The 27,313-nt window shown below is 35.6% G+C and overlaps 1 protein-coding gene and 1 pseudogene across 1 annotated transcript in view; one reads left to right on the top strand and one right to left on the bottom strand.

Moving 5' to 3' along the window:
- CDC40 (cell division cycle 40) overlaps nt 1-27,313 on the top strand; it is a 51,998-nt gene that overhangs the window by 6,809 nt on the left and 17,876 nt on the right. Inside the window, exons 2-8 of the mRNA XM_041766163.1 lie at nt 6,003-6,089; nt 12,702-12,831; nt 21,578-21,661; nt 23,572-23,711; nt 24,259-24,355; nt 25,720-25,859; nt 26,479-26,553. Of these exons, the coding sequence (XP_041622097.1) occupies nt 6,003-6,089; nt 12,702-12,831; nt 21,578-21,661; nt 23,572-23,711; nt 24,259-24,355; nt 25,720-25,859; nt 26,479-26,553 (753 nt within the window). The remainder of the gene's footprint in view (nt 1-6,002; nt 6,090-12,701; nt 12,832-21,577; nt 21,662-23,571; nt 23,712-24,258; nt 24,356-25,719; nt 25,860-26,478; nt 26,554-27,313) is intronic.
- LOC121497084 lies at nt 13,984-19,007 on the bottom strand (annotated as a pseudogene).

Raw genomic sequence — 27,313 nt, 5'->3', positions numbered from 1 at the left:
ATTTTTATGGATAATTAAAACTGAATAGAAGTCTTCTGTAATTCTGTGGTAATTTCAATTACATGCTTAATTATTATTGAACTCCATGGGTATTAAAACAAGGTTGTGGTATTGTCCAAGATTTTCTAATTAAATTTATAATTAAAAACTCTTCATTTTCTGGAGGATTGTTGGATCTGTTCTATAATTTTAGCAGGAGCTAGAGACTGGGACCTATTTATATTTTTTATTAGCTGTCACTATTGTGTATATAAGAGTAATTCTTTTTATATTGTACTTTGCTTTAAAACTTTGTATCTCATGATACTCTATTCAAAATAATTCAAATTTAAAATACCTGTAATCAGAAAGATCTGGTAAAACATATTATAAAGGGATTCTAGCAACTGTATTCTATGAAATCCACTGGGGAGGTAGGAAAGGCTAACAAGGCTAAGCCTTGTTATTTTAAGCAGTGTATACTGGAATTAAATATTGAGAAACACGTTTAATTTAGTTTTCATGCAGTGGAAGTCATTTGTATGTGACCTTTTAATTTTATGGTACTGAATTTTGCTATTCAACATTAGATGCTATCTCTTATCAATGAAGATTTTAGTGTGCATTCTAGGGTTATAAACAGTTCACCCTTGAACAAGGATGGATTAGGGATACCAACCCCTCCCCTCCACTGTGCAGTTGAAAATCCAAGTGTCACTTTTGACTACCCGAAAACCTAACTGCTAATAGCCTACTGGTGACGATGGAAGCCTTACTGATAACATAGTCAATTAAAAAATACTCCATCGGGATCCCTGGGTGGCGCAGCGGTTTGGCGCCTGCCTTTGGCCCAGGGCGCAATCCTGGAGACCGGGATCGAATCCCACGTCAGGCTCCCAGTGCATGGAGCCTGCTTCTCCCTCTGCCTATGTCTCTGCCTCTCTCTCTCTCTCTCTCTCTCTCTCTCTGTATGACTACATAAATAAATAATAAAAAAAATTTTTTTAAATAAAAAATAAAAAAAATACTCCATCATGTGTATTTTATAACGTATTCTTACAATAAAGGAAGCTAGAGAAAAGAAAATATTAAGAAAATCATAAGAGAAAATACATTTACACTACTGTACCATATTTATTGAAAAAAAATCTGCATCTAAATTCAAACCTGTGGTTAGTCAAGGGTCACCTGTATATGTAACATATTTTAGATGATCCAGCATCTGAGTCCCCTCCCTAAGGGTACTTCTTAATGTGAGGAGCAGCCCTTGCTGCCCCCAACCTTAGAGGCCAAAAGCCCAGATTCTTGTTCTCTCACCTCCCTTTCAGCTAAGGCTCAGGACCATACCTTAGGCTGAGCTGACAAACTCATTCACCTAAATTCTAACCTAAAGTTAATCCACAGGGGCACCTGGGTGCCTCAGTCGGTTAAGCATCTGCCTTCGGCTCAGGCCTGGGATGAGCCCCACATCAGGCTCTCTGCTCAGCTGAGAGCCTGCATCTCCTACTCCCTGTCCCTCTGCAGCTCCCCCCGGCTCATGTCCTCACTCTCACTCTCTGTCAAATAAAAAAAATCTTTAAAATAAATAAAGTTAATCCACGAAGAAGCAAGGAAGGAGAATATGTGAAGTGGCAGTGGTGACCAACATCTAGTTTCTCGGGCCAGTAGTCTCAACAGCAGCGTCCAGTGGCAGCAACAGTGGTTGAATAATGATTTCAGTAATGTCGAAGTCTTGTCCTCAGTGGACTGGTTCTATGATATGATTGATTTTCAAATGTGATTCCATCTGTATACTCACCCTTATTTATGCCTATTTCCCCCAACTGATTCTCTACCCTTCTTGACAACTCTTTAAGAGAAAGGATTCCATACTTGAAAGGACTCAATAGTGTTTAATTGGTCTGTGAGGATCTCAGCTCCTTGCAGCTAAGAGACCCTGACTGATAATCTGCTGGTGATTTTTTTGTTTGCTGCTAATTGGCTGTCTTTAACATTGTTCCTTGTGGTTACTTGAAATTTTTTCTCTTCTCATTTATTCTATTAGCATCTTGCGGTAAGTGACTTAATTTTGCTAGTACTTATTTCATAGAAGTGTTAATAGGAATTATATGAGAGAAGGTGAGACAACGCTAAAGTCATTAAACACTTTTTTTTTTCATAGCACTTACCCTATTTTAGCAAACTATATAATTCACTTATTTTTTTTTTAAGATTTTATTCATTTATTCATGAAAGACATAGAGACAGAGACAGGCAGAGGGAGAAGCAGGCTCCATGCAGGGAGCTGGATGTGGGACTCGATCCCAGGTCTCCGGGATCACACCCTGGGCTGAAGGCAGTGCTAAACCCCTGAGCCACCTGGGCTGCCCTATAATTCACTTATTATATTGCTTATTGTCTGTCTCTCCCACTAGAATATAAGCTCTATAAGGACAGGGAGCTTTGTCTGTTTCTATGGACCTAGAACAATGCCTGGCACATTGTAGACACCCAATCAATATTTGTTGAATGTATAAATGAATTTTAAGTTACCATACTTGCTTTGTGAAGAGGCCTGTGCCCCCAACTGCACAAGAAAATAAGATCAGTTATGAGTTCTAACATCTCCCACCGGCTCCAAACAACTGACACCATCACCTATCCTTGTCGGTCCTCTCCGTTTCATGTCAAAGAGGGCTCTCCTCTTCTCAGAAGATAGTTTTCCAACTGTGTCCTGGCCTCTTTCCTTCCCCACCTCTTCCAGGGTAACCATGCCATTGATTTTCCCCTCATTCTTTTTCCTATGTTTCTCCCTACTCACGCTTATCCTATAGCTTAATAAATGATTAAATCTTGGGTTAGTCTTTTCTTAAGGAGGGAAAAATTAATTTAATTTTACCTCGAAAATCCTTCAATATAGCACCCCATCTCTTGTTTTCTTTATTGCCGAATGTCTTGAGAGAGTAATAATTATTGCTATCTTCTTTTTCTGAATCCTTAGTTATACCCTTGCCTCCTAGGACTGCTTTTCTATCATCTATGCCACTACCAAAATTGCTCTGGCAAAGTTTTTTTGTGACAGTATTGCCAGATTTAATGATCTTTAGTCAACCTTCATCCTCTTTAATTTCTCAGTTTTGACTTTTTCTTCTTCAATTTAACAAATACTTATTGAACATGCACTGAATACCCTGCATTCTTTAGGCAGTAAGGTTATAATGTTAGTAAAAGTCATGTGCAACAAATAATATAAAATCACAGTTGCTATAAAGAATTACGTAAAACGTTCCTTAGGACTATAGAAAAGCAGTTCTCCTGAGCCAAGAGAAGGGAAGGTACAAGAGAAAATTATAAGATGGCATATTATCAGATAATAAAGGGAAATGCATAAAGAACAAAGACAGTAACATGGCTAACACACAGCAAGGATGAAAGTGCTTGATATTTTTAAAAATGAGTAATTTGTCTAATGAGGCAAAATGGGAGTGTATTACCAGATAAGGAGGTATTCTAATAGATGAGGCAAGATATGATGAAATCTGTACTAGGATAATAGGGACAAAGATGTGGAGAAAGACAGAAGTAGGGATGCCGGAGAAATGTTTCAGAGATAGAATCAATAAGACTTGGTGCTGTGTTTGTTAGTGAGTAAAAGTGGAATCATGGGATGAGACATAGCAAAGTGTTTAATGCTCTTGGAACATCCATATAATGTAGTTCAGTAGGCACTTAGATATGTGAGTCCAGAGGCCAGGAGTATGGTCATGGTAAAAATTTGTGGTGGAGATTGAAGTCATGAGAAAGAGAAGATAAGGTAAAGATAGGACCATTTTGAAACCAGAGAGGATGGAAGTTTAAGGGAATCATACTTGAGGAACCCTGTCTTTGAGAAGCAGAGAAATTAAGTTACCTGCTTTGGGTGAGGGTCACTTTAAAAGTGGTAAAAATTTTGGAACAGTAATTGTGTGCCTATAGTATTATTTTTTTCTTGTTATTTTCTAGTTTTTAGTCATTAGTTGTGCTAAATTTACCAAATCTTTATTTGCCAGTAGCATTGCTGCTTCTGCAACATCACAGTCAACTTCGTGATATCTCACCTTTTAAAGGAATTTTTTGATGTTACTTTGAATATTGTTTTGTATTGTGTTGACAAATGTATCTTAGTCAGCAAAAGGCCAACAGAATAAAGATAGTGATATGATAGGGATAATTCTACGGGTCGAGGATACATTTGTACATGTGAAATCTGACCTGTGTAGCTTATACTTTAGTAAGGGGTGATAGACAATAAATACCTGTGTCAGATGATGATAAATATAATGGAGAAAAATAAAGTAAGGTAAGAGGAAAGTAGAAAAATTGAGCAGAAACCTGACAAAAGAGAACAATCACATGGATATCTAGGGAAAGAACATTCCAGGAAAAGAGAATAGTATGTGCAGAGACCCCGAGGCAGAATTGGCCTTTGATGAATTCTAGGAATAGCAAGTGAGCCCGTGAGGCTGGAGCTGATGAGCACCAGCGCAGGACTGATGAAGACAGAAGTTCGTGGGGACAGGTTTGGGGAGGGGAGGGCAGATCATCCGGAGATCTCAGAAGGGGAGGATTATTCTCAACCAGTTAGATTCAGACATCCTCATTTTGTAATAGCAATTCTGTCATTCTGTGTTACTGAAATATAATTCATAGATGATCTGTAACTTCCTTAAAAACTTTCAAAATATAGTTTGAGTGCCCTAATTAAAGGTAAAGTACCTATAGCCTGTTTCACGTGTAAATTAAACATGTACGAATAACATGTTTTTAATATGTAAGTTCTCAGGCAGGACAATACAGGAAGATAAAAATGCCCTGTATTACCTGAGGGTTTAGAGTAGGAATAAAAAAAATCTAATATTTTTTTAAAATCGCACTGCTTTCTGCATGGAATGAGGCTGCAGGTGGAGAAGTGTAGAAGCAGGGAGCCCATTTAAGAGGCTATTACAGTAATCCAGGTGTGAATTGGTAAACTGGACTGTGAGATAACTGTGAAAGAGAACTTGAGAAGTGGTTGAATTCTAGATGTATATAGAAGGTAGAGGATTTGCTGATTGGAATGGAGATGCAGTGTGAAAGAAAGAGGAATCAGGGACGCCTGGGTGACCCAGTGGTTGAGCATCTGCCTTCAGCTCAGGGTGTGATCTGAGGGTCTGGGGATCAAGTCCTGCATCAGGCTACCCACAGGGAGCCTGCTTCTCTGCGTCTCTGCCTCTCTCTCTCTCTCTCTCTCTCTCTCTCTCTCTTTCTCTCTCTCTGTGTTTCTCATGAATAAATAGATAAAATCTTAAAAAAAAAAAAAAAAGAGGAATCAAGAATAACTCAGGGAGTTTCTACCTGAGCAAATGTAAATCTGGAAGAAGTCATTGGGGAAGAGGAGACCAGAAGTTCTCTTTGGGATATATCAAGTTTAAGAGATCTGTTAGGCATCCTGGGAGAAAAGATAAGGAGTTAAGGGTTAGATACACAAGTCTTTAGAGTTCAGAGGAGAGGTCAGGCTAGAGTGTGGTGTGATTACACAAAGTAGAGATCACCAGGAATTCTCCAGTGGACATGAGATTTTTTTATGTTCATTAAACTGGGGATGAATTTTGAAAGATTGAAATATTGGCATAGAGTGTAAGATTTTAGGGCCCTGCCATTTCTGTAGCCCTAAACCATGTGCTGTCTTGGTATATGTCTAATAAGTCTTGCTGAATAAAGGAGTTGTTCTGAATTTGGAACCACAGGTTAAGTCTTTTGAATTCATAAGAAAGAAGACTTGGGCTCCTAATTTAAAGCTTTGAGTAGCTTATTAGCTTATTTAGAAATTTTTAATTTGTTCAGATGGGATAAAGTCAGTATTTTGAAAGGAAAAAAAATTGTTATGCATTCTAACCTTTATACTTACACACATTACTTTTATTAGTCTTTGAGTATTAGAATTGTTAATTATATGACACTAGCATAATAATCATAAAATTGGTATTACTTGTCGGATCTTTAATGTTCATTTGGTTTTCTTTTAGGAAGATTTGGAGACTGGAGTGCACCTTGACCCTGCTGTCAAAGAGGTTCAGTATAATCCTACCTATGAGACCATGTTTGCTCCTGAGGTGAGAAAACATCATGTTTAAGATTCTGTCTTTTGCTAAAACGTTTGAATTATACATAGGTAGATAAACAGTTGGTGAGTTTTTCAGTTTTTTCTCACAAGAGTGTACTATTGAAACTTCCAAAAAATAGGTCCTATTATATGTCAGTTATATCTCAATTTTTAAATAAATGGAAAAGAAAATGTACTTTTAAAAATCCACTAATGTTTATCTACCAATGTACAACATCTGATAGAATGGAACTACGTCTTTTGAAAAAGGAAATTTTTAAATATCTGATTCTTAGATGTGAATGCAGTTAACATCTTCCTCAGTATTGTTAAGGGAGTATTATAAATTAACCATAAAGGAGAAAGAATTTGTTTTATTAGCATCATCAGTGCATAGTACATTATGAAACATCTGGTTACAAATGCTCCTGTGTGAAATGCTAGGAAGAACTGCCATGCTAACATGTTCATTGCTCAGTAGTAGTCACAGTATATATTGCCTGCCCTGGGTGAGACATCTTATGATAGTGATGGGGATGGTGGTGGTGGTGATGATGAGGATGATGATAAACGGTGATGGAAACATAAAGAAGATGAGGAAGGAAAAAAGGCAAAGAAAACCAGTCAAAATTGTCCATTTAGGAAGCTTTTGTAGAAAAAAAATAAATTCCTAGATATTTTGTTTTTAAAAAGGGAAAGAATGCTTGGTTGAGAAAAATGGAAATGCCAAAAAATGGTCATTATAAAATAAAATAAGCCTTCAGTAGGAGGATCTTTAAGAAATACTTTAAAAATGGGGGTGAGGAGGCATATTTTATTGCAACTGTATGGGAAGATAAGTACTTTTTAATTTTTTGGTTTTTAGCATGTAGTCATTGTCTTTTTTTTTTTTTTTTTTTTTTTGATAAAGCAGAGTCATAAAGCTGTTTTATATAATTTGCCTGCTCAGGTTTCTGTAATCACTTAAAATGTGGCAGTTGAAATATGTAGCACAGCTGATGATGTCAGTGGTATTATCTAGATAGTGCTATAGCAGTTCTCTGGGTGTACAGTAAGCAAAAATCTCATTCTCATATTCTTGAGACTGCAGCACATTTTAAATTTTATTTTATTTTTCTTAAATCCTTCTAGCCTATTGAACCTGTAGACTGTTTTATATCCCTTGGCACCATTTTAGCTGGCACAGAATGGTTATATGTTACATATGTGCTTCATGATTTTTTAAATGAAAACTACTTCAATAAAACAGGACCACTAAATTCAGAAAATGAGAAAATTTGGAAGTAGTGTAGTATGTGACATTCTTATGTCAGTGTATATTATATGAAGTCTGTTTCTCCAATTTTTAGATCTTGTACATAACTAATATATTGCTATGGTTACAGTTTTCGATATTTAAAAGATGATGATTGTTTCGGTGATATGGATGGGGCATTAGGCCTATCATTCTCTTTGTGAAATTACCAGTCTTTTTAGTGTTCTGGGTTTTTTTTTTTTTTTTTTTTTTTTTCATGTTAGGAAACCTCATATTTAAAATACAAATTTATGTTAGGAACACTGATGTTGTCACCAAATTAAGAAAAGAGACATGAGACTGGAAACTGAAGAAAATATTTTTCCTGGTTGCCAAATGAATGATCTGTTACATAATAGAGTATTGCCTTTGAATTTTATGACTAGGATCTATACAATTTGACAAAGTATGGAAAGGTGTCACCAGGAACTTTGATGAAATTCAAGTTCCCATATTTTGAGAATCCATTATTAGAAACACGATACAGTCCTTCTCCTCAACCTACTGTTCACCAGAGATGATCGGCTCAGTGTTATTTTTAAAAAGACAGAGACTAAACTGTTTCCTATGCCTACAGTGCTATTCAAGTTAAAGGAGAGATTGTATCTGGTTGTAAAGATAAGAAAAAGTTGTGTGGAGGAAGAAGTATTTAAAATAAGCAATAAAGTCCAGGTTAAGAACCTGAGATTTGGGGTTAAATACAGTACTTATTAGCTCCAGTGTAACCTTGGATTACCTTAGTTTTCCAACATAAATAAAATGAAGATAATTTCTCCTTTACTGAGTTATATGGATACGTGCCCTAATGTATGATGTGCTTAGGAAACTCTCTGGCACAGAGTAAGCATTTAATAACTAGCAGCCCCTTATTGTTATTTATGTTACTATTATTGGCATTAATGTTAGGAAGGTTTTTATGAGGAAAGATTCCAGGCAGGAGAGAAAAGCATTAGCTAAATCATTAAAGATCCAAAGAACAGGAATACTCTGGTTGTTGTCTGCAGGGGAAAATAGGGAGGTAGGACTAGAATGGTAGTTTGTATAGTGTTGCACAGGGATCTAGGGGCCAAAGTAAGCAGTTTGTTCTTGATTTAATAAATGATGAATAGATTTTTAAGGTACTTATTATAAAGAGTGGCATGATTAAAGCTGAATTTGTAGGAAGGTTAACTTGATAAGGGTTTGCATGATGGAAAAGAACAGGGATAGAAACTAATGAAATAAAACTATCATTTATTACTGCATACCAGGCACCATACTGAGGGGTTTATATATTTGTGTACTTTATCTCCATTAGTCTTCACAGTAACCCTGTGAATTAAGTACTCTAATCCCTATTTTATAGCGAGAAAACCAAGTCTCGGGTTATACTCCAGCAAGTAACATATTTGGAAATGTCAGTTCACATCACTTCTAAGGATTCTTCTGTGGCTAGAAGACGGGTTTGCAGACCATGATGGAGTTCCCATGTTACACCCCTCTACGCCTTTGACTTTGCTAGTTCAGTAAATGAATTGACTATATTTTAAAATATGTTTTTCCCTCTCAGCCAAGGAGTTTTCCTAAATGGTCTAACCTAGTATCCAGATAAGTTTCCTCAAATTATAGCTAGAACTTGAAGAGATAATAGCCATGGTTTTAGTCCACTGATTTTCTTCATTTCACTCAATCTTTTTTGGATCTACTTAGAGAAAAATGTATTTGTTAGCTTTTCTAGACTTCATGTAAAACCCATAAGCCTTAGGGAGATTTTCAGATTTAAAATAATAGCACTTTTAGGAATAGAAAAAAATGTCAAAGTTAAAAGGAAAAAAAAACAACCCTATTTTCTGTTAAAAATCTGGCCATAAATCTGCTGTAAAAATTGATGTTGGAATGAACTTTAGAAATCACGTAGTTGAGTTCTTTTATTTTATAGAAGAGGAAACTGAGGTCTAAGGTCCTAGAACCCACCCTAATAAAACATCCTTATATTAGTCGTATTTAAACTGTGCTTGTTACGAGATTAAGACATTCTGCCAATAGCATTGAATGGTGGTGATCTTTTCCAAATTTGTGAAAAATAAATTATTCAGTAGTTTCTTCTCACCTCAAAGTCTGTTTATAAGTGTTTAAACATTGATGACCACAGAAAACATCAATGAAAAACTCACCAGCAATCAAAGTATAATATGATTATTAGCTCAGTAACTCGAGGGGATGCATTCAGTATGTAAACTTACAATTATTTCCTTTTGTCAGCTTTTACTTTAATGTAAGTTTTCTTAATTACTGTGATGTTATGTTTTACTACTACAACATTGACCCTCAGGTACTCTATCTTCTGAAGACCTTTGGGAATCCCTGCCTTACAACACACAGATTTCTTAGATTTATCTACCAGCGTCTTAACAAATTAAAAATGCTTTTCTGGGGGCCCCTGAATGGCTCAGTTGGTTGAGCCTTGGACTCTTGGTTTAGACTCAATTCCTGATCTCAGGGGTGGTGGGAACTGCCTGCCTGAGGCTCCCTGCTTCTCGTGGGGGAGGTCTGTTTGGGATTCTCTCCCTCTGCCACTCCCCCAACACATGCACACAGACTCTGTCTCTCAAACATAAGTAAATCTTTAAAAAAAAGCTTTTCTCCTACTGTATAAATAAATCAGTACTTCACTCAGGTGAAAGATGTAAGCACACTTGGGAACATCCTGAGATACAGTGATCTGAATTATTCATTAACACTTAAATGTGTGTTAAAAAAAAAAAACCACTTAAATGTGTGTATTTCATATGGTAGATTAAGATTACAATTGACTGTGGTGTTCTTCAGTAAGGTTTTAGCCAAAAACTGTTAAATACCCATGCCTAATTAATTTGAATATGTATTTAAAAAATTCCTTGAATGCAAATTTATTCTTCAACTTAATTACCAGAGGTTAAAAAGAATATTTAGAAGTCAGTTTTGTGTGTTTTTTATATGCTTTGTTTTTTTTTTTTAGAAATTTAGCCAGCCGGGCACACCTATGCTTTGTTTTGTTTTTTAATGGTTAACCCAGAATTAAAAGAAGTGCATATTCACAGAGACCAGGAATCTGGGACACATAATTTTTAAGTAATTGGGAAGAGGAGAGTTCTGCTGAATAACATCTGGTCCCTTTCTTTGTTGGCATTTATTTAATGTCTCTGAGGTCAGTTCCAATAGCTGCTGGTAACCAGGCAGTTAAGGTGAGCCAGAAGTAGATAGATCCTCCCGCAACCCAGCTTCCTATATCATTAGAAGGATTTTTTGTTGTCTCAGCTTAAATATCTATAAAATATAGCACATTTAAGTTTTTAGACTCCTTTGAATAGTACCTATATAAGATATACTTAGCTATAATATGTGGACCTGTATTGATATAGAGATCAGAGTTCCTTAACACTGAGATTTTTTCTTTAAAAGGTGGAGCTGATTTGATATGTGTGGCTGATAGAAGAATTGTTCTTTTTTTGTAAAATCTTAATAAAATAAGACTATGGAAATTGTATTTTCCTTTTTCAAATTGGAAATGTTATAATTAACTTAGAGATTTTTATCATTTTAGATTTTTTCACCCCACAAATATCAGATACTACTTTGCAGACGATAGCTGACTATATTAGGTAGAACATCGAAGAAACTTTTTAATCACTTTATTATCCTTAATTTTATGGATATTCCTTGTCTTTGTAATAAATTTCATGACTGAAGTTACTGTAACTTCAAGCATTCAACAGTCTAAATTTTTTTTCTCCCCTACATTTCCACCCATTAGAAAGGAGGAGCTATTTGGGGCTGTGAAATCTTGGTACTATCCTTTATTATAATACAGAATAAATAGTAATAAAAGTTTTGTATATAAATCAGATATTTTTAAATTGGATGATTTTAAATGTAGAAATGGAAGCTGTCAATATAAAAGAATATTGTAATAGTTTATTTTCTTCTGAGCAGAAAAAAACCGTAAGGCAAGTGTAACATGTAATTTCATATTGTTATGCATAGTATAATGTTGATATCTAGAAAAGGCAGCATTCTGCTTAAGAGAAGATCAATAACTTATATTTATGGCTCTGGAAGTGTATCATAGGAAAGGTGGTTTCAAATGGTAGTGACTTAAAATGTTCTAACATCCAAATACTTCATTATGGTAATTAACCTTCCAGAGTTCAAATAAAAATATCTTGTCTAATTCCAATATTTCTAAGGTGGGGAGTTCATTTTATTCTTTATTTAAAAAGAAAATACAGAGTTGGATTTTCCATTACCATTAAATAAATATCATTAAATTAATAGTATTTGACATTATCTGGTACTTTTTTTACCCAATTTTTTTAAAAGTTAGTATGATTATACATTTAAGGAATATTATGATGCAGTAGAATCCTAGACTAGGGTTTGTTCTAACCTCGTTCTACCAATTAAGAATAAAACTTGACTTTAGGGCAAATAAAATACATCATCTTTGGCTTTTTTCCTTCATTTCTAACATGAGAAGACTATTTCTCGAACTTTCTAGGACTTTTGTATAGATCAAATTAAATAATTTGAAAACCATTATGAAAACTCAAAGCATTATAAACAGGAAGATAATAATGTACTATTTTGTCTAAGACTTTCATAGTGTGACTTTTTAGAGCAGAGAAATTTTATTTTCATTTATAATGACTTTTCTAGGGACTTCTTCAAGCATTTTACATTTATTGTCTGTTTCCTATTCTCTGCTCCCAGTGGGGTTCTCATTAATCTTTCCTTCATTAGTGCTTTCTATATGCCAGGCATTATGGTAAGTATTGAGGATTTTAAATCTCTACCTTTGAGGAACTCATAACCTAGTGGAGAAGAAACATGTATTTTTAAAATTACATCATGGTGCCACCATTGACTGATAGAAAAGTCATCAAAAAATCCCTCAAATCAAATCATGGTTTAGACAAAAATATAGTAACTTTCAGTTACCAAGAGCTCACTGTCAAATAGAAATCCTGCTATGATTTGAAATGTAGTAGCCAATAACCACAGTGACTTTTGAAGTCTTGAAGTGTGGCTAGTGTGAACAAGGAACTGAATATTTTATTTTTTAATTAATTTCAATTTAAATAGCCACACATAGACTTAAGTGAGCTGGATTCCTCTTCTTCTGTCCTAGGGCTTACAAACAATGTTAATCAGCATTGCCCAGCTGCAGTGAACTATGTGTGGTGAGCATATTCCCATTTAGGTTACTCAGCCTCTAATGATTTAGAGTTGAAAACATTGTACGATAATTCTAGTAATTCTAGCTTTGTATACTCAGAATTTAAGTTTTTTTTTTTTCTTATAACATTGCAGTTTGGACCAGAAAATCCCTTTAGGACACAGCAAATGGCTGCCCCTAGAAATATGCTTTCTGGGTATGCTGAACCAGCTCATATCAATGATTTTATGTTTGAACAGCAAAGAAGAACTTTTGCCACATACGGTAAGGTGATAAGATTTACAGTTTCCAGTTTGACACATTTTTATGTGGATAATCTGTTATATCTTCTTGCTTTTTAAATCTATTAATCTAGATTTCTTTTTTAAAAGGTAGTGCATTTTCTTAAACACATTTATAGTTATACGAATGGGAAGATGAACTAATATTTTTAGCTATCCTTCTAAAGTTGCTGTGATTTCTGAGTATTAGAAATATTCTGTGATCTTAAAAACAGAATATTCTCTGTTGTGCTTGATAATGAACACTCGTTATCGAATGTCCATTCTATGCAGATTGCTGTTGAAGTTGGTAAATGACTGGATAGTGTTAAGAGATTACTTTTAATTCCAATATTACATAACAGTAATAGTAGTATAATATAGTAGTATACAACATGGTAGTAGTATAACATACAGCATTATATTAGTTTCAGGTGTACAATATAGCGATTCAACAATTCTATACAGTACTCAGTGCTCATCACAATGAGTGTGCTCTTAGTCCCCATCACCTGTTTCCCCCATCCGCTGTTTCCCCCAGCCCCACCCCCACCTCCCTTCTGGTAACCATCAGTTTGTTCTCTATAGTTAAGAGGCTGTTTTTTACTTTGTCTCTTTTTTCCTTTGTTAATTTCTTTTATTTCTTAAATTCCACATATGAGTGAAATTATACGGTATTTGTCTTTCTCTGACCAATCTGTTTCACTTAACATTATACCCCCTAGATCTATCCATGCTGTTGCACATGGCAAAATTTCATTCTCTTTTATGGTGGAGCAATATTCCATTGTATAAGTATTACATCTTTATCTATTCACCTATCAAATGACACTTGGGCTGCTTCCATAATTTGGCTGTTGTAAATAATGCTACAATAAACATAGGATTACATGTATCTTTTTGAATTATAATTTTCACATTCTTTGGGTAAATAATAGTAGAATTACTGGATCATATAGTAATTCTATTTTTAATTTTTTGAGAAACCTCTGTGCTGTTTTCCATGGTGGCTACACCAGTTTTGTATTCCCAGTGCACAAGGGTTCCTTCCCCCCACCCCCACCCCTTCATCCTTGCCAACACCTGTTATTTCTTGTGTTTTTGATTTTAGCCATTCTGACAAGTGTGACATGATACTCATTGTGGTTTTGATTTGCATTTCCCTGATGATGAGTGATGGTAAGCATGTTTTTGTGTGTCGGCCATCTGGATATCTTCTTTGGAAAAATGTCTATTCATGTCTTTTGCCCATTTTTCATTGGATTATTTGGTTTTTTGGCACATTCTTTTTATCTTGTTATTTACTGATTCACTTTATTCTGTTTCTCAGATCTTATCTCTGAAATGTTTTCTGTTGTTCACTACAGGACATCAGGAAATAGAACGGCCACAGACTCATTGTATAAAATAAGTATATTCCTATCAGTGGTAGAATTTAAGAAAGTTAACATGCATACAAGATTGGGAATTTCCTTTAAAAGAAGATGATCTTTGTAATGTCCTTCTTGATATAGTTCCTGGTCACTGATAATCAGATTTGCTAATATTTGGTGGTGCCTTTCTTCTCTCTTTCTATAATCTCATCTGTGTCTTTTTGCCTTTTGTAGTTGTGATTTTCTGTATACATAGTTCCTTGTGCTAATGTTTCTTTCCCAGAATGGTAATTGAAAAAGAAAACTTAGAGTTTTACAACAGATTTAATAATCACATCTTTAGAAATCAATAAGTTGTCTTTTTTTTTCTTTAGTTTCCTTTGCAGTCAGAATCTGCCTCTTTCTTGTATTTCTTATAGAATTTTTCTGAACAAATTTTCCTGTCCTATCTGCCATTAACTTCCATCATTAGAAGATAGGATCTAAAAAAGGTTAAGAAAATAATGTCATATGAAATATATGTATTCATGATGTGTTTTAGTAGCAGTTATAAACAAATTTTAAACCTTCAGTATAATCCCACTAGACTAAAATATCTACTCCTAGCATTGATCTTTATTCCTTCAAGTTACTCTATACTGTAATTGTTCTATACTGAAAAATTTGCATCTCACCTTTTTATTCAGTGTTCTATCATAAGCATTTTCCATTGTTCATTTATAATCTGTCCTTTTTAAGAATTATCTAGTATCCATCGATTGGCTATACCATAATTTACATAATTATTCTAATGTTGGAAAGTTATTTTTCTCTAATTTTTAGGGAATGATGTAAACTGACTCATTGTAAATTAGTTAAGAGTTTAATACACATAGTCTTAGTTATTTATCACAATATATTCTTGGAAACTGGTTGTAAAGACTGTCATATATTAGATCATATATCACCATGACAAGGTTATAATTAACAGTGTGCCAGAAGCTAAGACTGTATACCTCTGAAATCACCTAGAAGGGTTGGATACTTCCAGTCCAAAAAAATGGTTATCAGTGCATTGTACCCATTACTTGTGTAAGGGATCCCACGTAAATATAAAGTATATATTCACATAAAAATCAACTTTATTGCATCATGAGTTTATTATATTCTAGCCTTTAATGAGACGGGCTTTTAAAGACTTTGCTTATTTATTTAGACTTTAGAAAGGACTTAAGCAATAATATAGATAGCTACAACTACTTTAAAACAAAACAGAAAAGAAAAAGTCCAATTAAGTTTATCTGATACCTATTTTGCTTTTTAAATTATCCTATAGGAAAAGTTAGCATTTAAAACTACGACTTGGTTTCAAAACTAGGCCTGTTTTTTTTAAATAGCTGGTGTTTTTTGCCTTTCTCTTTAGGAGATAGTGGACTAAGACACAGATTGAACTATTTAATCAGTTAAAGACATAAAAGATTAGCTAAAACTATCCAAGAGGTTGTGCTCTAACCTGTTAGCACAGGTTAGACTAGTCACTCCCTTGGTGGGTGGTTTCAGTGTGTTTGGGTTCAGATTCTACACAGTAATACAATTTCTTCCAGTTAAAAGTTCTTGGCTTGCACAAATTACACAGTGGCCAGAGGGCAACTGACCAGTCTATTCATTTTTCAAAATCCCATTGTAGACCTGATAGATGTACTGAGAGACTTCAGGAGCTCTACACTTCAGTGACAGCTTATAATTTGGGTTTCCTGGCTGCCTGTGTAGCTCAGCCAAAATCCAAATGCCATTAATGAGCTTCAGGGATTGGTACATCATGTCCTGCCCTTCCACATTCCTCTTGGCAATAGTATAAACGTTGTTTTGTAATTTGTTGGAAACAGTGTCAGCATTTAAATGGCATTTCTTAATCTGAAACTGAAGTTCATTTTCATAGGGAATATCCTTCCATGTTGCAAGGAAGACCTGGTGTTCCATTTTGCCATCTTCTACCAAAAAAAGCACATTGAGTTGGATGAGGCAGCTGAAGTAGAAGACATCAATATTATTTTTACAGCCACCTGCAGTTTATTCAGAGGTTCCATCTTCATGACTGGGGCCCAAGGTGTTGAGAGGCAGGGAGACACCAATGCTCTAGTTTGGCATCAGTGGTTTATGGATAGCTAGAGGAGTGCTGGGGATAACACCAAAGCTGTTCTTGTGAAACAGGATTGCACAGTTTGTCATGTGCTGCAGAGCTTTGTTGGATAAGTTCATTTCCATATAGATGTGCCCTTGGCGGTGAGTAAATGTTCCAGAAGTCTCCAAGCCTTTAACTTTTACTATAGGCAACCAGACAGCCTTAGGAGCTACACATCCACCTGGTGCCATGCCTATCCCCAAGGAGAGTTCAGACAGCTCATTCAGACCACCCTTGACCACAGCAGGAATAGGTGAAGGAGCAAAGGTTGCAGGAGCAAAGGTTGCAGGCACTGATGAGGGGATGAAGAATTGTCCCACCAGACTATCCAGTCCTCCTCCTAAGAGATCCACAGCTCCCATCTGCATGGAGGACACCTGTGGCAAATTAACTAGGGGACCAAAGTCAAGATTTAAGATTAAGACCTCTTAGTAGGTCACCTTGGGAGGCGATAACCTGAGGCTGTTCCAGGTTGGTGGCAGCGGTGGTGCTCCCATGGTGTATTGGCACGTGTTTGTGATGGATTCCATGACTGCCTTCCACTAAAGCCTTGTGAGGTCAGAGAACCAGTGTGGCAGGTTAGCTCACCCAGCAGAGTAGGCTCAAAAAGATCTGTCTCCTCAGACATCAGTGGCTTCTCAGACTACTCCTTTGGGTATGACAGGGTCCATTGAGAGAAGGCACCAATAAATATAGCCCCGGTCTCAAAGGTCAGGAGTATCCAAATCTTTTATTGCCAAACTCAAGACTTGCTCTACCAGCTCCTGTATTTCTCTGGTTTCTCAAGAAACAGCTTCACTATGGAAGTAAGCAGAGTGAGCTGCTTTCATCACGAAACCCTCCAGGAAGTTCTCCCATAACTCCTCTGCATTGTCAGTTCTCTCAAAATATTCTCCCACAATCCAAATCATAACTGCTCAAGTGTCTGGTTCATCCAGTGAGTCTAAGTTCTCACACAGAGTGGCAATGATACTTTCATACTTGTTGGAGTATTTGTGAAAGATGTCCCTGATGGCAGTAACCTCTTGGACCACACAATTTACTTTGGTCTAGGATGAGATCAAGCACGTACTTACACAACACTCTGCAGATTGCTCCACGTTGATAGCACACCATCCAACGGCCCACACAGCTTTGCGAACAAAGTCAACATCCACCCCTGTGGCGTATTCCTTTAAATCTGCCAGAACCTGAGCAGTGTTGCTTGGAATGCCAAATGAATCATGATGTCCAACTTCTCTAGTTTATGATGGATAGATCATTGTACTTCACAAAGAAGACTTAGATGTCCTGCTTCAAGATTTCAGGCCTTTTCTAGAAAGTTACATTGATACTCCTCAGGGCGATGTACTGTACTTCTGGCTCCCCGGACAGCAAAGTGACAAGTGGAGGGGCCAGCTTCTTCAGCAGCATATTGTAGTAGTCCCAAGTCCTTAAGTAATAACTCTAGGAACTTCATTAGGACTTTTACTGCTGAAATCACCGCTGCTGAGTTGGCATGAGATAGCCAGTGAGTTACACACTCACAGATGCAGTGAGCCTTCCAGTCATCTTTAGAGTTGTAATTAGACAGGCAGTCTGAAATGAAAGTCTGGCCCCTTCAGTGTACTTATTCAGGGCTGTCAGCAGCTTATTAATGTTCTGTGGGTTCAGATCAAATAGGTTGCTGCTTGGATGAGATTCACTGATTTCAGATAATATTGCTAGAGTATTAGCCACCACCATTGGGTTTGAATCTGCTATGAGATCCCAAAGAGAATCCAGAAATCCCTGATCTTCCACCTCTTGGGCATCGATACCATGGAGTTTTGTCACACAGACTGCTGCTGTTTTCCGAACATAGGGATCTTCATCCTTCAAGCACTTGCAGAGGGGTTCACAGAGATGTTCTGTAATCCTGTCTACCTAGATCCACCCCCATTGTCCTGACTGCCAAGGCCCAAATTAGAGGACTGGGATCTTCACAGTCCTTCACAAAGCTGTTGACAGCCATGATGGCCATGTCTGGCTGACTCATGGCATAGTTCCTCAAATAGAGAAACACAAGCTTCTTTAATTCCAGATTGTCAGTTTACATCTTGAAAGAGAGAGCTAACATCCTTTCCCCACAGTCATGGCAGCACTCACTTTTCTTCACAGCCTCCTGCTTCTTTTCTTTCCTTTCATTGTTGAGTTCAGCCTTCAATTCAAAGATTTCTCCTTTTTTTTTTTTTTTTTTGATTGTGAAGTACTTGGAGTCAGTCATGGTTTTGGATCTTTAATATGCACCAGAGGCAAGGGAGGGGGTGGCAGCAGCAGCCAGAGAACACAGCCCAAGTGGTGTTGTAATAGTTTCCTATACATTACTGAATATAAATCTTTTTAAAGGTCTTGTTATATATTATCAAATTGCTTCCCAAAAGAATTCTCCCAACTTCCATTGCCACCACATGTGCAAGTCCTGTTTCTCTTTACCTGAGATCTATTTGATTGTTTTTCCTTTATGTGGTAATAAAAATATTATTCTTTTTAATTTGTTTCCTTTGGACTACTAGTGAGGTTGAAGATTTTCCACATATTTGTGACCATTCTTTTGCAGATTGTTCTTCTTATTTATACGTTGGGATATTAGTATCAATAATCTTAAGGATCTAATAATAAAGCTGGTATTATTAGAGACTTTAGGAAACAAACTGAGGTTTGCTGGGGTGGAGAGGTGGATGGGGGATGGGGTAACTGGGTGATGGGCATTAGGAAAGGCATTTGATTGAATAAGCACTGGATGTTCTATGCAACTGATGAATCATTCAATTCTACCTCTGAAACTAATAATACACTATATGTTAATTAAACTGAATTTAAATAAAAAATTTTAAAAAGCCATTTCAAATAAGACTACAAAGGAAGAAAGTAGACATTAACTGTATTAAAAATATAAAAAGGAAAATAAACTTTAGAAAGATGGATGGGAATATCTCAGAACTAAAATGCAAACAAAAATGCAGACATAGTCACTTACTTGAGACATAGGATAATAGGAAAGTAATTGGACTAAAATTCTATAGTCTTATCTATCTTGCACTGTCACTGGCTGACTGTAGTAGGGCATATAGCTAAATATTTAACTTCTCTTATTTATAAAGGGAAAATATTATTGTCCCTTAATTACCTGTGGGAGGCAGTAGTAGTAATGGTGATAATGGCAGTAAGGATTTATTTTACCATAGATGATGTAGAAAAGCAAGAAAGTGTAAATTCTTGTCCTCAGAAACAAGACTATGGCCAAATGAGTTGAGGATTGGTACTTACATAGGATATCACAGGAAGGACCAGGGATCTCCCTCCAAATATATACAGTGTCATTTGAATAGACATAAGTCTCTGTCAAGACAGAATTACATTCTAGATAAGTTTATATGATTGAGATGGGGATTTTTAACATCAGATATGTTTATCTAAATTTTATATAAGCCTTATAAAATCCCATTTAAAAATCTTTTAGAGAACACTGTTCTGTACATCAAAGAGACAAAAGATAAAATAACTCCTGGGATTTGAACCTGTGATTTCAGAGATTTTACTCCAAAGCTGCTTTTCTGCCATCAAGCTCTCTCTGGCTAAGAACATATTTTAATACTGAAAAAACCACATGCAATTGAGTTAACAGCCAGGTGGTTGGTCCTCTTCTACCATCTCATGAGGATAAATTGAACACCTGTATCTTTAGCCTGTTTGAAAAGTATGAGGACAAATCTTTTTCTGTTCCCCAAAAAAGTTCTCTTTAATCTTTAGTTGAAAAATTAAAGTGTCAACTTTACATAGACTGTAAACTGATTAATTACCTAGCTCTCTTTTGTAAATATGCTGATTACTAAAACTAATTTTACTAAACAAATACATGTTATAGCACCCCCCACTTAAGGAAAAATTGATTTGAGTTAATATAGATAGATTTTCTTAAGTCCTCCAAGACCATTGAAGAGGATGCCTGGGTGGTGGCTCAGCAGTTTAGCGTCTGGGTCCCCGGGCGTGATCCTGGAGTCCCAGGATTGAGTCCCACATTGGGCTCCCTGCATGGAGCCTGCTTCTCCCTCTGCGTGTGTCTCTCTGCCTCTCTCTCTGCGTCTCTCATGAATAAATAAATAAAATCTTAAAAAAAAAAAAAAAAGACCATTGAAGACTGCATTTAAATGGATAGTAGCTACATACTTTCATCACTTTTTAAAGGAGTGTATTCACATGCCAGTAGATTGCTTACTTTTCTTATGAAGGAAACACATACAATGATTTATCAAGTAGAAATGTGTTATTTTAAAATTGAGAGGGGGGATCCCTGGGTGGCGCAACGGTTTGGTGCCTGCCTTTGGTCCAGGGCGCGATCCTGGAGACCCGGGATCGAATCCCACGTCAGGCTCCTGGTGCATGGAACCTGCTTCTCCCTCTGCCTGTGTCTCTGCCTCTCTCTCTCTCTGTGTGACTATCATAAATAAATAAAAATTTATAAAAAAATAAAATAAAAATAAAATAAAATTGAGAGGGAAGGGACACCTGGGTGGCTCAGGGGTTGAACATCTGCCTTGGGCTCAGGTGGTGACCCCAGGGTCCTGGGATCAAGTACCACATCAGGCTCCCTGCATGGAGCCTGCTTCTCCCTCTTCCTGTGTCTCTGCCCCTCTCTCTCTCTCTCTCATGAATAAATATATAAAATCTTTTTTAAAAAATAAAATAAAATTGAGAGGGAAGACTGTCTTTACAGAGAATAACATTTTCAAAGTAACAGCTAAGTTTTATATAATTCTTCTTACCCTATTTTTAAATTATTTAATAGTTTCTTCTGTAATTTGATAGGCTAAAGCCATGTGTTATCTATTACCAAAAACAAAAAGGAAATTGTTTCTAAACTTTCAAATGTGTGATATACATGTATTTGTAAGATCTTAGAAATTTTGGACTAAAGTTTGATACCTTGACCAGAAAAACTGTTAATGTAATGTCAGTGTGCTAGATTCATCCTATAAGATACTTCTTACTCACCTGAAGTCCTTCATGATCAGCCCAGAGATTTGGGTTAATTGTTGTAAATATGAATATAGCTCAGGAAAGAAATAGTGGTCCTAAGTTAAAGAGACCATTTCAACATCTGGAAGGAAAATGTGAGGTGAGTGTATTTATATAGTAATGAAAATGAATTATAAATGGCCAAAATGGAGTCAGTAATATGTGCTTTTTCCTTTCAGGTTATGCATTAGACCCTTCATTAGATAATCATCAAGTGTCTACTAAATATATTGGTTCTGTAGAAGAAGCTGAAAAAAATCAAGGTAATTTATTCAAATTTATTTGAAATATTTCATAAAGCATATGTAAATATACACATACACTTGTAATTATTGTCTTTCAAACTGACTTGAGATAGTAGAAGAAACTAGTATTTTATTAAGTCGATTTTATTTTTAAGTTGAGACAAATCAGTAAGAAATTTTAGAGCAATATAGTTTAGAACTAGTATAGTTTAGCGCTTGGTTTTACCACTTCTGAGACATTCAACCTTGTAGAGAAGATGTTGATACTTATTATTCTGGGTTGTTATGAGTACTTGACACAGTGCTACCATGGAGAAGTCACTCCATAAATTATAATTAATGTATAGCAAACGTTTGCAGTTTATTCCTCAACACTAATGTCAAGCTACATTTTTACTGAACAGGACAAGTTTTATTATATATTATCTATGGTGATTGTCTTAGGGTTGCTTTGAAGGCTAAGTTTGAGTATGTTTTGGGATATATGTTTGTGCTCACATTCATTTTGTACTTATAAGACAAAGCATCATACTGTAAATGCTGACTTGTCACAAAGCTCATCATCTGTATCTTTCCCATAAAATATGCTCATTAGAAAAAGAATATGCTGCTATATATTAGTAGCTACAGACCCTACATTATCCAGCTACCTTTGGTGTATGAGCTGCATTATTGTTAAAGAGAATCTTGACAAGCTTTTGTTGTGGCACACAACCTAAACAGCACTGATATGAATTAATATAGGTGAGCTTTTTTCTTTAAGTTAAACCTCTACAAGCCATATCTTATGTGATTAGATTCTCCGCTAACAGTTAAATTGTGACTATGACTCCCCTAAACCTTTCTTTTTCCAATTTAATGACTACACACAGCTTGCTACCTCCTACAGATCAAATAAGAATCTCAACCAGAAACATCCTCTTTCCTCTTTTCTTTTTAATATAAGATTTATGGTATTGAGGTCTAAGTTTAGATTTAGATCACATAGAAGAATACCAGATTCTTGTTAAACCTTGTTTAATTTATATTGTTAAATAACAAGTGAATCAGAGTTGTTAATTACTTAATCTAATTTAATCTGATTCCATTTTTAAATGATAAATTTTAATTTATTCTTGCTTTCAAAAGTAGCTTTATCAGGCAGGGCGCGTAGGTGGCTCAGTTGGTTGAGAATCCAACTCTTGATTTCGGCTCAGGTTATGATCTCAAGGTCATGAGATCAAGCCCTGTGTCCAGTTCTATGCTGAGCATGGACCTGTTCGAGATTCTCTCTCTCCCCCTCTTTCTGCCCTTCTCCACCACATGTACATTCTCTTTCTTAAAAAACAAAGAGTAGGGATCCCTGGGTGGCGCAGTGGTTTGGCGCCTGCCTTTGGCCCGGGGCGCGATCCTGGAGACCCGGGATCGAATCCCACGTCGGGCTCCCTGCGTGGAGCCTGCTTCTCCCTCTGCCTGTGTCTCTGCCTCTCTCTCTCTCTCTCTCTCTCTCTGTGACTATCATGAATAAATAAAGTCTTTAAAAAAAAAAACAAAAGAAAAAACAAAGAGTAGCTTTATCATTATTTAGCAATATTAAGTTGCTGGATTCCTTTCAAAAAGTGGTAAAATCCACTGATATAGGTCCATGATTCATTAAAAGGATTGTGTACCTTGTAGGATTACATGCCAGGTCTTTTCTTTATATATTAGGAATTAACAAAATATTGCAGTAGTAGAAAGCTGCTCTTCACAGAAGGTTGAGTCTCTTTTTGTATAGCATGAGTTGGTCTACCTGGCAGATTCATGTAGATTTTATATTTTGTTCTTTAATAAATCTTTGGTTACTTGAATAATCAATTTTCTCTAACCATATAAAATAAAAATGATATATATGCTACTGTTTCTTTAGAAAATACATATATTTGTGATATCTATTTTTTTTAATGTAGGTTTAACTGTGTTTGAAACGGGTCAGAAAAAGATAGAAAAGAGGAAAAAGTTCAAAGAAAATGATGCATCTAATATTGATGGTTTCCTGGGACCATGGGCAAAATATGTGGATGAAAAAGATGTAGCCAAGCCCTCAGAAGTAAGCTTTGATGTTTTTCATTGCCAGTTTAGGTAGTTGCTGTGTTTGTGAAGGATATTTATATTAATAAACAAGATTTTCCTTTGTTATTATAGATAAGATTTATTATTACCCCACCTTCCACTACTCCTCCCATAAAAGTGGTGTCACAAATCTGTAGTTATTGCTTATATCCTTATGATTTAGTAAAAGCTCTTTATTAGAGAACAACATTGTATAGAAAAATTGAGTTTCCTTTCTGATACTAGATTTTCTAACCACTTTGTCTTTTTGTGTGCATAATTAGCATAATACATTAAATTTATTTCTAGGTGTTCCAAAAGGATGGGTTTTGTATAAAATGAGCTTAAAAGTATTAACTACTACCCATTTTGTGTTAAATGTCTTTTTTGTAATCTGTCAGGGTTGAGACTGTTATCCCGGGAGACATACTTACAGCTATCGCTTCACCAAAAATTGGACCTCATTATAAAGTATTTATAACCAGCTCTGGGCACAGTAGAGTTCTAAAACATCCATTTTAAAGTTCACTCCTTAATTTCCTTAGGAAGAACAAAAAGAATTAGATGAAATCACAGCAAAGAGGCAGAAAAAAGGCAAACAGGAAGAAGAGAAACCTGGGGAGGAGAAGACAATCTTACATGGTAATATATTTCTTAGACCTTTTCATTTTTATGATAAACTTTCAGGTATTTTTTCTGTTCCCTGTTCATACAGTATCAATTGCCCTTACTAATCAGCTGCTATCCTTCACTCTAGTAAGAATAATTGTATTTGACTATTTGTATCTCAAAGAAATTACAGCAGACTCTTCCATATTCTAATAAAGGAGAGAAAATAACATGATTAATGATTGCTGCAAGTGATTCTTTGAAGTGCTAGTGAATTTTTTAAAATAGTAGATAAAGAAATCTGAATTGTCCGCAATCTATTCTTTCCTATGAAGAGACTCTTGCCCCAGTCATTTTAACCTTTTGTTTTTAACTCTAGTCAAATAATCTCCAGATATCCTCATAATTCATAACTATTACTAAATGATACTTTAAAAGAAAGCTTTGTTTTTCATGTAAATAGGTTGGAGATTTAAGATTCTTATGCTAATTTTGATATGTGGAAGGAAATGCATATTCAGGAAATCTATTCCAAAATAAATTACAACTATTCTAGAATGTATCTGGTTCATTAATAATTTGTTATATTTGGAAAATTATGTAGTGATTATCAAACTGTAAAGAATAATTTAGTACCAATGTATTGATTATTCTAATGTTAGATCACACATCAAATATTCAGGTGTGATGAGGCCATATTTGGTTTCTTAAACTCCAGTTTTCTCTCCAATGATGCTATTTAATACTGTGGTGCTTGCAACCATAATAAAAATAACAGCCAACATCTGTTGAGGCCTTACTCTGTACTGGGCATGCTACTGAATGCTTTATATATACTATGTCATATAAGTTCCACAAGTGACTTCACTGAACAATTTGTGTTGAAAGTGGAAAAGAGAATGGAAAAGGAACCTGGAAGAACATAAAAGAGGAAGACAGAGTAAAAGGATGGTTGATATTTTTGTTTTAACTTCTTTCTTTCCTGTTTTGCTTCTGGGTCTTTGCTAGTAACTCAGAAGTCCCAAGTATTTTCTTTTCTTCCCTCGCTGTAATTACACTGCAGTGAAGTCTTTTTTATATACCATTAAAATGTGTAACTAAGTAAAAGAGTATAGATCTTATTTAAAGGTCTGATATTCACTGCGTAGGTCTGATATTCACTGCGTATTTAGAAATTCCAAAAATACTACCTCTAAGTGTAAATAATAGCAGTGATTTCAAGCAGTGATTTCAAGATTTCATTAGCTGACTCTTGGTCTTAACTTTATCAGAGTATTACCACCTAAACCTTAATAAGGAACAATATCCCTATGAATAAAGTGTTACCATTTAAGGATATAGATTTTATGACTGCAGCTTGAATTTGTTCACTGTTTTCTTTTGTCTTCTTGTTCTAGTTAAAGAAATGTACGACTACCAAGGTAGATCCTATCTTCACATACCTCAGGATGTTGGTGTTAATCTGCGGTCCACTGTGCCACCTGAGAAGTGTTACCTTCCCAAAAAACAAATTCATGTGTGGTCTGGACATACAAAGGTAAGCAGATTGCTCATACGGATCAACCATGACAACATTTATAATTTGGTGTCCTACTCCCTTATGGTAGCCCAGGCCTTCCAACAGAAATCGCTGCCACAATCTGCTTTTTCTGGGGTACCACATCAGTGAACGGTGGGTTGGTAGTACCACTAAAACCTCATTAATTTTGCCTTAGCTCTTGGAATTATCATGCTGAAGAGAAGATTAGATGGTTTCTGATTTGTAAACTGTGGTAATATTTAAACTAGTGGAGAAACAAGATACTTGATACTTCTGATGTGGATATTTCTTGTCATCTGCACTGTTCCAACTGATAATTCCCAGCTCTTAAGCAAAGAACAAAAAAACTAAGTAAAAGAAGAGGAGAGAGAGCATTAGCAGCTTGATTGACTAAGAATTCCCTTGGGTGAGAAAGTCAATATTAAAGGTTAAAAAACAAATCTTCGAAAGCTTAGTGTCAATAAGAGCTGCTCTTAGAATACTAACAAAGGTTATTCTGCGGCGTGATTTTTGGAATGAAGAAAAATAGTAAATTAGATTGCTTAAAATTTTAGCTGATAGAATGTTTCTATCTGATAGAATGTTTCTAATTAATAACTGTAATACCTTTTTATAGGGTGTCAGTGCTGTCAGATTGTTTCCCCTCTCTGGCCATTTATTGCTGTCTTGTTCCATGGACTGTAAAATTAAGGTGAGTTTTCAATGGCAGAGTAGGAGTGCTGCAGACTTTGGTAAAGTCTGTTTGGTTTATTATAAATAAATTTGGGTTTGTTAGGCAGTTAGAGGCTAATTATTTTCTCTTAGGCCCCATGAATGTAGCCATTTATGAACTGCTTCCAAACATGTTGATTCATATATGGCTCTGTGGTCCAATTGGCTAGGCTCTTTTGTAAGCTTAGATAACTATTAGAAGGTAATCAATCACTTTGGCTTCAGATACATAAATATTTAACCACTAATAATGCACTTTTATTGAGGTTTTTGGATATGTAACTGAGTTCATTTGTTCCTCAAAGTCATACGAATACCACTAACAATAGAAATCCCATTTTAGAAAGTAGACAATGTAACTCTTCCTTTTTCTTTTAAATGCAAGTAGATACCAAGTAGCAGAAATCTGCCCCGCCTCTTCTCTCAGTTTTTATAGTCCTGGGAAGCTCACCTTAAGCTAAGTTTCAGCAATAGAATATGTAGGGAAAAAAACTCAGTTGCCAATGCATGTCAGCTTGAACATGGGGAAACCCTTTTTTCAAAATCTTAAATCTGAAAGCATAGTTATCTTTTTGTGTGTCTTTTGTGTCTAGATTGTTAATGATGGTCAAGAAATATCAACTCTGTAGTACTCTTGAGGCTTGGAAAGTCAAATCATTAAAATTTTACTCTTTGTAAACAATTCATGGATATTAAAAATATATGAAGGTAGCTTTTCTTGATGAGAGCCATCATTTTAG

Source organism: Vulpes lagopus, chromosome 1 (assembly GCF_018345385.1).
Source record: "Vulpes lagopus strain Blue_001 chromosome 1, ASM1834538v1, whole genome shotgun sequence".
Classification (NCBI taxonomy): Eukaryota; Metazoa; Chordata; class Mammalia; order Carnivora; family Canidae; genus Vulpes; species Vulpes lagopus.
The sequence above is the reverse complement of the archived record's forward strand: the minus strand, read 5'-3'. Positions and strand labels throughout refer to the sequence as shown.